General features: G+C 37.2%; 2 protein-coding genes across 7 annotated transcripts in view; both read left to right on the plus strand.

Annotated features, from left to right (window-relative positions):
• The window catches only part of LOC124864860 (cAMP-specific 3',5'-cyclic phosphodiesterase 4A-like), a 49642-nt gene extending 48750 nt beyond the window's left edge, over window positions 1-892 (plus strand). For all 3 annotated transcript variants that reach the window (XM_047359802.1, XM_047359803.1, XM_047359804.1), the window contains one exon: window positions 78-892. In XM_047359802.1, coding sequence (XP_047215758.1) covers window positions 78-581 — 504 coding nt within the window. In that variant the 3' untranslated portion in view covers window positions 582-892. The remainder of the gene's footprint in view (window positions 1-77) is intronic.
• Window positions 893-4789: 3897 nt separating this feature from the next.
• LOC124864861 (glucosidase 2 subunit beta-like) lies at window positions 4790-9719 on the plus strand. 4 transcript variants are annotated; one of them, XM_047359806.1, is made up of 18 exons: window positions 4790-4913; window positions 5119-5242; window positions 5360-5476; window positions 5560-5655; window positions 5734-5791; window positions 5880-5997; window positions 6537-6666; window positions 6817-6901; window positions 7216-7294; window positions 7408-7491; window positions 7570-7737; window positions 7824-7920; window positions 8253-8322; window positions 8499-8588; window positions 8674-8748; window positions 8834-8933; window positions 9021-9180; window positions 9505-9719. In XM_047359806.1, exons 2-17 carry the CDS (start codon window positions 5152-5154, stop codon window positions 9165-9167), a joined length of 1605 nt encoding a protein of 534 aa, XP_047215762.1. In that variant the 5' UTR covers window positions 4790-4913; window positions 5119-5151; the 3' UTR covers window positions 9168-9180; window positions 9505-9719. The 4 variants fall into 4 exon arrangements, with proteins under 4 accessions (XP_047215762.1, XP_047215761.1, XP_047215765.1 ...); XM_047359805.1 differs by having other exon boundaries at window positions 9021-9719; XM_047359809.1 differs by having other exon boundaries at window positions 4791-4814; window positions 9021-9719.
• The last annotated feature ends 961 nt before the right edge of the window (window positions 9720-10680 follow it).

Consider the following 10680-nt stretch of genomic DNA (forward strand, 5'->3'; position numbering starts at 1 on the left):
TGCCTATTTGCAGGAAGTAAGGTTGCCATTCCTTGAGTTGAGATAGTCTTATATTGTTTTTTTACTCCTGGATGTAGGTGGGCTTCATTGACTACATTGTTCATCCACTATGGGAGACATGGGGAGACCTTGTGCATCCTGATGCCCAGGAGATCCTGGACACTCTAGAGGACAACAGGGACTGGTACCAGAGCACTATCCCACAAAGCCCATCGCCACCTCCTGTGGGCCAGGACAAGGAGCTAAACAAATGCATTGATAAGTTTCAGTTTGCACTCACCCTGGAAGAGAACTCCCAGAACAAGCCAGGACATGAGGGCAACAACACCACACCAAACCACGTGGCCGAAGACTGCAGTGACATGGACAAGGACGACGAAAATGAGGACAAGGAAGATCTAATGTCAGAGGAGAAGAATGAGGACATAATAGAGGAAGAGGATGAGGTGGCAATGGAGGAAGAGGAAGGAGAGGAAGAGGTGAAATTTTGTATAGGCGAGGAGCCAGAAAAGGAAAGACTTTATGACACAAGTCCTGTAGAAGAAGAGGAAGATTTTTCTTCTCAAGCTGATGATACATGAGGTCTGCTCCTGTATCTCCCTCCTAACTTGCACACATTATGTTGTTGATTCTTTAAATGGTCAAACAAAGAACAAATATGACTGCAATGACAATACAGACCTTTAAATATATTTTTCAAAAAGGGAATACATTCAAAATCGCTCAAATAGAAGCTAATTACACAGCAACTGTAGATTTGGAGTGATACGTTCTAGGACTAATTTCACTAGAAACTTAAGACTAATGGGAATTCAGAAGGCCATTATTGATGGGCAATGGAAGGCAGTGTAGCACTCTGATGACTGGAATGCACATAAATAAACACACGTGAAATTACACCCAAGATATCCACAAAAAACATATTCAAGAGCAAGTCATGTAGAGTACAGCAATGCAATGTGCAAACATGCATGCAGCAAATCATGCAGTCTAATTGCATTTCATATGTACCCCTATTGGTTTTCAGAAATGCACACAGATTTGCACAGACACACACATACACACACGTGACTATATGTTTGTCTTTCTGCATTTACACAAAGGACATTGATCAGTGATGAATCTCTTTGGAAAAAGCCATTCCTTATTGGTGTATTAAGCAGTGTTCAGTCAGTGTTAGTATTTCATGTCTGTTAGAATCTTAATAGAAACTGCTCTGCTCAGAGAAGCTTCGGTGAATTTTTTCCATTTCTGTCGGAAATAAAGATTTAAAAAATAAATCTGCAGAGTTGGAGAAAGAGAAGAGCGTGACGTAGAAGCGAAGAAAAGGAAGATGCTGCGTTGAAGGGGCCCAGAGCGGTCCCCTATCCTTTTTCCCTTTACAAGGAGAGTACTACTGGTGCAAGATGGCTCTGTGCCTTTGTGAAACATCAGCTTCCTGACCGAGGCTGTGGTGAAGCAATGCATTGTGGAACAGGAGAGTCTGATTTTTGGTATAATTTGTGATTGTCTCTTGTTGAAGATCTTTCTTTACTGTTCATGGTGTAACTCACGCGCAAGTTTCTGTGGTGATATGTTTTCAGATGTAAGTCTTCCTTTTGTTGCTCTTCTGGTAATATGACAACTCAGAACTATAGATGCAGAGCAATCACTAACACCACCACTACCACCACTGGTCTCTTTCCAGGTTATATATTTATTTCCTATTAGATTATTTTTATTATTATTGTTATTTTCTAAACTTTCAGAGAATAAGCCATGTGATGCTTTGAAGCATATACATTTTTGCCTATTTTATATTTAAAAGGTTGCTGAATATGTTAGAAAGGGAGAGAGAATTCATCAGCAGAACAATAATTAATTTGCTGTCTCACATCCATGCACTCTTTTTGTATTTTTGTCTTCTCATACATAGCGATTCTCACCAAAGTTAAGGAGGACAAGCTTCACGGGTGAGTTGAATTGAAGGAAATCAGGGAGGTAGAATGTCAGAGAAAAGGTCTGCTAGTCCCTAATCACCCTTTCTATGTTTGATGGTTTTTTGCCTTAATGTTAGATGCAGGATACATACCTATAAGTATGTAGATTTAAAAGAAGATATTATATAGATATCTTAGTATATTTATATCACATCTGTATACTTATTTCTGTGTTGGTGTGATATAATGTATTTTCCATTTGAAGAGGAAGTGGGAAACACTGTTGCCAGTTATTTTTGTCCTGGCTGTGCTTGGATCAACTATAAGAATGTGCTGCTTTAAAGAAAATATCAAGATTGCATCCAATAGCTTTCTGAAGACATTTGAGATGTGATTATGAGTGAGCCAGTTAACAGTACAACACAACAGGATGTTAAAAGATGTAGTGGCACATGTTGTTGTCCGCTCATCGGCATCGCCACATCTCATTGTACAGCGATCAGGATCTGATCAGCACAGCCTAAATGTGCCAGGTCATTAGCGTGTTTGTTTCATCACAGGGTAAAATGAAAATTAACAAAGTTAAAGGTAAGGGCGAGTTTCTGCAGGTCAGTAACTGAGCTCATCTGAAGTCGCCATATTTTGGTGCAACAGAAGCCTGCGTGTTTGGTTCAGCTGTGAGGCCACCATGCAGGCTTTTCCATGTAGTGAAAATGGGAATTCAGGATTATTATCACAGTTACTTAAATATCAAAAAATATATATCCCATATGCACTGGCCTTTTACTTTAAACATATTCCTTCATTTTTGTGGCTTCTCGTTCTGTCATAAGCTATAAAAACAGTAATATTTAATTGCCATACAAACACGATACTGTAGCAATTGTTTCTTATTAATGAAATTATTCAATTAATTAATTGCTGCCATTGTTTTTAAACGATGAAAAGAAAACATGGGATAGTGTTTTCTTTTAACAGCTTGTGTACAGTTTATTTTTATATCATAAGGGTGGATGTTCTGGAAGAAGAATCACGTGCTGATGATATATAGCTATAATCATTATCACTCTTGTATATAATGTAATAATGTACTGTAAAATAAAATTTTATCCGAATTATAATGGTTGACAACCACTGAGACACTGCAAGCCACCTTGTCATTCTCAAATACTATATTTCCTCACATGTAGGTAACATTCTGTCATAACTTTTAATTGTGCACATTTATTGTTAAAATCAAATAAATTTGTACCAGCACTTTATTTCATCAGGTTTCAAGGTAAGACAGTGTACTTCAGGTAGTGTGCAGTCTCTGTATTCATCTGAGCAAAAATCCCAAACCCACATCATCCAGCAGTTGTGATTATCAACTTTTTAGAGGCACTGTAAAATAAATCAGACATCCCCCTGAAAGATTATATGAGATTATTATTATTATTGTGTTTTTACTGTAAGTCACAATATGTGTCCTTATTTGACTTGGTCATTCCCAGCACTAACACCCCCTTTGTTTCTTAGTAACTTTACGCACTATCTAGCCTGATAGCCTAAATGTCCATCCCATGGTGGCCTATTTATCTGGTTCCCATTGGTGTTGCTGTCAAGTAATGTTATCGCAGACTGACTCCCTTTGAGAGAAATCCTCTGAGCTTTAATTCCCGTGTTTGTCATTAGTATGAAAGCTCATTGAAAGGGGGATAAAAAACATGAAATGATTGTAATATTTGTAAATTAACTTGTTGTAATGTGTAAAATGTGTCCAAGTTATTTTTTATTATATTATTTTTATGAAGGTTTTTTCCTCCTGACAGAGCTGAGGTGTCATTTTTGTGAATAAATGCATTTAATAAGCAACATCTATATATATAATATAGTACAATGGTATATCAGTATATTTTTCTTTTATTTCACTGTTCGGTACTGTAAACTGTGTTAAAATACAAATAAAGCGAGATTTTTATATTGAAACAAATGCAATACTCTCATTCTCCTTTGTACAGGCAATTTAATGTCACTTAATTTGTTCATGTATACTTTAGTTAAGCATGGGTCCATTACTGGTATCAAGAAGAACCAAGGTGTTAGAAGGTTAGTTTTAAAACTGCTTTAATTCTACATTATACTGTTCCTATGGTTTAACAGTTTTAATTGAGATGGTATAGATGGTGGAGACTGATGTTACTGTGCACTAACTATCAGCTGGCTTCAATAATTTAAGTCCACTACATTTTTCCCACAAATATGGCTGATTAGAAATATTTCCAATGAAGTTAATGTTAGTTTAAAAGTTTATAAACATACTGCAGGACAGCAAGTGTATATGCATCACGTTGTAGGTTGCAGCTCATAAGCTTCTCTTCATAATTTAATGTACCTCTATTTGCAGAAGGAGTACAATGGCTTAACACTGTGAGAAATTTAGGAAGGATATTTAATAGTTTAATAAAGTGTACGTTTAAAACTGAGATTTTTTTACTTCTTAACTTTAACATTTTTATGTATATGTGCAGATAAACATAGTAAAGCTGAGCTGGCATGAGATGGCTGCACATCTTCTCTTTGAGGCCATTGTGACGTTTCTTCAGCCCTCCTCCAATCACAACAAACACTGATGTCTAGTCCAATGATAAAGACGCAGGACGTATAAAATCGGCAAATTATAAAATGCAAATCTAAGACATGGGTGATTTACTCCGTAAGAATGATTAAATAATCGAAAAACCTTAACCTTATGTTTATGTTAGTCGACAGATTTTAGAATTTTCTCTACAATGAAATGTCCTGAAACGTGTCATGGATTTCCTTCTCTTTACCGAATCAGAAGAGGATTTCTTGTCCAATCAGATTATAAAACGACAGAAGGGGAAGAAGAAGGGTGGGTACCTTCATACGGAAGTAGGTAATGCTACCGTATAAGGGTTAGCCATCGGCTCCGATAAAACAAATACATTTTCTGCTTTGTATTATAAACTTTGTTCACCTGTCAAACTTGAGGTATTTACGTTTTTGCAGTGATATTCGTGCAGATTTTATTTTGAATTTGCAATGTTTCGTTCACTTTTTAGCTCAGCCGTTAGTACAGTTTGCTATTTAGCTTGTTTTGTCAAGCTAGTAGCTAACCTCTGGCTTCTGCTTTAAACAGGGTTTCCCTCCTCAAAAGTTAATTTTGTAGTGTTTATTGTTGTGTGTGTTTATATAGGTCCTGTCCTGTCATTGATACACATTGCGGACCATGGTAAAGTTCAGTCACTTCGTGCTGCTTCTTCTGTTTGGCGGAGCCATGACCGTGGAGGTCCAACGCCCCCGCGGTGTCCCTTTGTCCAGTGAGCATTCATAATCTGATTTGTAACGACTTAAATAATAATTTAGACAGGCCATTTTTATTTTGGGAGGCGTTTTAGTCGTAGAGCTAACCACTTTGCTGTTACTTCCATGAACAGAGCGTCAGTTTTATGAAGAGGACAAACCTTTTACATGCCTGGATGGATCCCGCACTATTCCCTTTGACAGAGTAAATGACGACTACTGTGACTGTCCGGACGGTTCTGATGAGCCAGGTGTGTAAATCATTCATCCTGGAGATTTATCCAGTTGCGATTTTAAGATGAAATGTTTCTGAAACACATTTTTCCCCTGCTAGGTACTGCTGCTTGCCCCAATGGCAACTTTCACTGCACCAATGCAGGTTTCCGACCAGCTTTCATTCCTTCCTCCCGCGTCAATGACGGAATATGTGGTAGGAATTTTAGCCAGTTTCAACAACGACTTTTAAAGAGTGTTTAGTACCTTTTTAACTCATACAAATTGCCTTTAGATTGCTGCGACACTACAGATGAGTACAACAGCGGCGCTGACTGTCAAAACACCTGCAGGTGCGTATTTCTTATGGTTAGATGTTGCACAGAATTAAAAACTGTCTGTTTGTGCTGATATATTTTACATTACCTGTGTGTTTTTCAGGGAACTGGGTCGCAAAGAGAAAGAAGAACTGCAGAAGATAGCAGAAATTGCAAATGAGGGCTTTATGCTTAAAAAACAACTTATCCAGGAGGCCAAACATGGTCTAGAGGACAAGAAGGTTTGGAGAAATCAGCAAGCTCTGACTTTAGTGTGTGCAGAATTTAAGATTTCAAGCTCTGAAACGTATATTTTTATTATATACGTTTAAGGATGTTTTTACATAATATTTGCAACCAGTAGAGTGCAGGGTTAATATGCAGTTAGTGTGGGAATTTCCTATTTTCCTATTCATCTATGTATTCTTAAAGTCTTGATTTTTGCAGGCTTTGCTGTTAAATCCTTACCTAGACAGAAGGATCAGTGGTACCCATATCATGCTGAACTTTTTTTTTACATTATTACAATTGGTCAAAGACTAATTAAGAACTCCACTTAAGTATGAAAAATATAAAATTTGGATCTGAAAAATGCTCTTGAACCCAATTAATTGTGAGATGTCTCAAAAAATTATAATTTTTTTATTTTAGGTGACATGCATATGTTCTACAGTACAGTAAAATTGAGCCGCTTTTATATCGGGTGCATTTTTTATGTTGTTTTCTGGTATTATTTAGGTCGCATTTAGACTGAACTGGTCGCTTCATTTTGGTTCAACAGGCTAAACTTGGAGATGTCCAGGACAGTAAGAAAGATCTGGAAGCGAAGGTGGAGGCTCTGAGAACAGTTAAGGAGACTGCAGAGCAACCAGAGAAAGAAGCTAAAGAGCGCCATCTGAAGGCTTGGGAAGGTAAATTAAATGAAACACCATCTACTGCCTGTAAAGCGTATAACACCTGGTTTTCGGTTTATGTTCAATCTATTCTACTTGACAGCATCTAGATTGCGGCAAACAGAATCACAGATAAGACAAATAAAAATGTGTCCATTTTTATTTCAGATCAAAAAGCTGTCATTCGTATGGAAAATGACAAGGCCAGAATGGCAGCGGTGTTTCTGGAACTGGATGATGATGCAGATGGCTTGTGAGTACTGCTTTTGTTGCAAATTGATCAGTAACCGTAAGGAATGGAAATGTGAAATTTCAGTGAGTCTCGACTGAGTGACGGATTTCCATTAGGTCTTGATTTCCATTTAGGTCTTGAAAGTACAACTACATCTGATTCTGAAAAGTACCCAAACTATATTTACGCATTTAGTGTTGATTTAAGTTATTTAATTCTTTATTTTACATCCCTGTGCTATCCAGGTTGTAATTAAATGATGAAACATAACACCTCTAGGGCTTTCAGGATTTAGTTTATTTTCTTTGAATAAACATGTTTTTGTGTGTTTTTAGTGTCTCAGTGGCTGAACTTCAATCTCATTCTGAGCTTGATCCAGATTCTGATGGTTCATTCACAGAATCTGAAGCTCAGGTATAACTCTGTTTCTTTTATAACATTGTTAAACCATACTTTTAAAATTCAAGTATTGCAAGAGCTCCAGCTTATTTAAAGATCTGAACTTGTTAAAATATATATTTTTTCAGGGGCTGTTGGGTGGAGTGGACAAAGTGGACACTGTAGCATTTGAGACTGTCTGGAATAATATTAAGGAGAAATATGTGTCTGAAGTAAGAATCTTATAAATTATGCTTATTGATAGATGTTTGTAAATTCTTGATGCTGCTACAGCTACATTTGTGCATTAGAATCAGCCCAATGCAGACGTCCCACCACCAGGAGAAAGTCCACAAGAGGAAACTCCAGATACGGTTTCCAACAATGACTCTGAAAACTACCCTGATGAGGACATCCCAGAGGAAGAAGATGATGAAGATGAGGAGGAAGATGATGAAATGGATGAGGAAGACTATAAGGTAAGACATTTTGTCTGTATAATGAAATTGGCTGACTCTCAGGTTTGGGTAATGAGTGACTTTAATTGATTTTGGCTTTGTTTCAGGCCCCTGCAGCGATGAGGACTGATGAAAAGACTAAGGATGATGATGAAGAGGGCCCTATGCCACCCTATGACCAAGAAACACAGGCTCTCATTGATGGTGTGTGTTTGCAACCCCGTCTTAACCTTAACAGTCATGCAATGACCAGTGATTTGTTGAGCTAAGAACCTTCCGAAGTAGAAGGGTGTCTCATAGTCTTGCAAGTCCTTAAAACGTGAATCTCAAACTCCACTCCTGGAGGGCTGGTGTCTGGTAACTTCTACATGCATCAGGGTCCTTAACATCTGAATAGAATAGCTGAATTATTTTCTCAGCAAGCAAATCAAGTCCTACAGAGTCAAAAATGTTAACTATAAAGGTCTTTAAAAGGTCTTTGTAAACTTTAACGGAACCCTGAAATGTAATCGTGTGTTTTAACTTCTGATACTCAGGTGCTCAGAAAGCCAGGGATGAGTTTAATGAGGCTGAGAAAGCTCTGCGGGAGGTGGAAGATCAGATCAGGTATGTTTTTAGCCTTTTAAATTGGCTTTGCTTTTTTTTTTTTTTTTTGGCCATTAATGCTGTTGGCTTTTGTCATCAAAATTGCTTTTCAACATTCAGCCATAGTTGAGGTTTTTGGAGCCCCAGCAATTTGGTAGGGGTTGCGAACTAAAAGCTTCACTGGGATTTGTTAACAGGAACCTTGAGAAAGAAATCTCTTTCGACTTTGGACCCAGTTCTGAGTTTGCCTACCTCTACAGCCAGTGTTATGAGCTGACCACTGGCGAGTATGTGCACCTGTTTTATTTCAAAATGTTTTGTTCGAATTTAATAGTTGTCACCACTGAACGACTACATATCCTTTTATCACAGGTATGTCTACAGACTCTGTCCCTTTAACAGAGTGTCACAGAAACCCAAGTTCGGTGGATCGGAGACTAGTTTAGGGTAAGCATGGGAATCTGTGGTTTGCCTGTTTGTTGTTGAGTTTATTGGCTTGTTTCATGCTGTGTGTTCTGTCTCCTTCACATAGAACATGGGGTAAATGGGCAGGTCCTGAGGATAACATCTACTCTGTGATGAAGTATGAACATGGAACAGGGTGTTGGCAAGGCCCCAACAGATCCACCACTGTAAGTCTCAGCTAGTCAGGCAGCATTTAACACTCCCATTGTTTATGATACTCTGAATTAAAAGTAATTCTCATTGTATTATTTCAGGTTAAGTTAACATGTGGAAAGGAAACAGTGGTGACATCTACCTCCGAACCCAGTCGCTGTGAATACCTCATGGAGTTCATCAGTCCTGCTATTTGCCAGGAGCCTGCAAGCTTCGATTCAGGTCATCCTGACCATGAGGAGCTTTAGAAGCTCATTAGATGTTAGTATTTTACATATTCAATGTTTGTAGACACATGATTGATTGTTACATATAATCACACAAGTAACCACAACAGTCATATTTAATTTTATTAATCTATATCAAAGAAGTATATGTACTTCGATCTGACAAAGTACAATGTTGCATGTAAGGTACACTGAGTCAATATTGTTGCAACTGAAAATGACTAACACTTCAAATTTTAAATGTAATCCTAAACGTATGGTATGCTTAATTCACACATTAATTAAAACTTTGTTCTTGAAAATAAAATATCCAAGGATTATCTGCCTTATCTAAGAGATTTTGTGTCCTGTCTTGCAGAATGCTCTGAAGGGATCACAGTCATTGCAGCAAAATGATTAGTTTCCAGTCTGCATGCTGTACTTTTGTGTAAAAGTTAAGGAAATTCCAATGGGCAGTGAAATTATTGTGATCAACACATCCATCTTCCACTCCTACATGACGTGTTGATGCTAGTGTTTCAAGCCAGCTGTAGTGTCATTCCACTGTTATCAAATAAAGTTGTTTTAATCATACCTCATTCCTGTCTGTTTTTACTGTAACTCAACCAGTAAAGTTCCTCTGTCATGTTTTTCAATGACTTTATTTGAAGTTAATTAATTGATAAACTGTTAGCGGATAAAATATTTAACAGCTGCAGTAAGCTAGGTTGCAGGAGTGTGTATTTCTTAAAATATCTGCTACACCTTTTAATTAAAGCATTTAGTCTTGGTTTCATACCTTCTATCAGTTATTGTTAATCTGATAAATCAGAGTAAAAATCTAAATATTAATCATCTTTCTAACCCTTTTCCTGTCTGATAGATGTCAATGATTGTCATTTGGTCTTGAGTTTCTTTAGATAGAGCCATGATGTGTTGCTTTTTGAGAATGGATTAGCCTTCATGTTGTCAGACATGGTCTGTTAAATTGATTTTTTGATTCTGCAGGTCTGGCAGTAATCAGGCATTGGTATACCTAAAACACTGGACCAAAAAAGTGTGGATAAACAGTTGCATGTGAAGTAATTGCTTATTCACTTGGAACCAGGTTGTTTTTTTTCCTATTATAAATAAAATGATTAGAAAACTGTACTCTGTCTTTATTCAGGTTATCTTTGTCTGATATTGAAATGTGTTTATCTGAAGAAAAAAAAATTGTAAGAACAAAAACCGTAAGAAACTTTTTAGGAGGCAAACAAATGACACTTCACAATAACACTAAACGTCATCAAAAGAACATTTGTAATGAAACATAGTTGTGGCAGCATCATGATCTGGGGTTTTTCAAATTGTTTTTTTGAAGTAGATTAAAATTATAAAAAAGTTGTAAATACTAGTCAGTTTGACCCAATACCTTCAGGTAAGAAACCAGCAGTGAGTGATGCTGAAAAAAACCACAGATCCAAAACTGAATACAGGCGGATCAAACGAAACTCTTACTTCTGTTCTGGTAGTTGATTAAAACCAATAGAAAGCCAAATAAAATCTCAGAACC

Source organism: Girardinichthys multiradiatus, chromosome Y (genome assembly GCF_021462225.1).
Source record: "Girardinichthys multiradiatus isolate DD_20200921_A chromosome Y, DD_fGirMul_XY1, whole genome shotgun sequence".
NCBI lineage: Eukaryota > Metazoa > Chordata > Actinopteri > Cyprinodontiformes > Goodeidae > Girardinichthys > Girardinichthys multiradiatus.

Excerpts from the sequence above, each read along its gene's own strand:
- LOC124864861 (XM_047359805.1), top strand. The coding sequence starts at position 5,152 with ATGGTAAAGTTCAGTCACTTCGTGCTGCTTCTTCTGTTTGGCGGAGCC. Across the intron at positions 5,998-6,536 it reads ATGGTCTAGAGGACAAGAAG|GCTAAACTTGGAGATGTCCA; the intron begins GTTTGGAGAAAT and ends TTGGTTCAACAG. Across the intron at positions 8,934-9,020 it reads GCCCCAACAGATCCACCACT|GTTAAGTTAACATGTGGAAA; the intron begins GTAAGTCTCAGC and ends GTATTATTTCAG.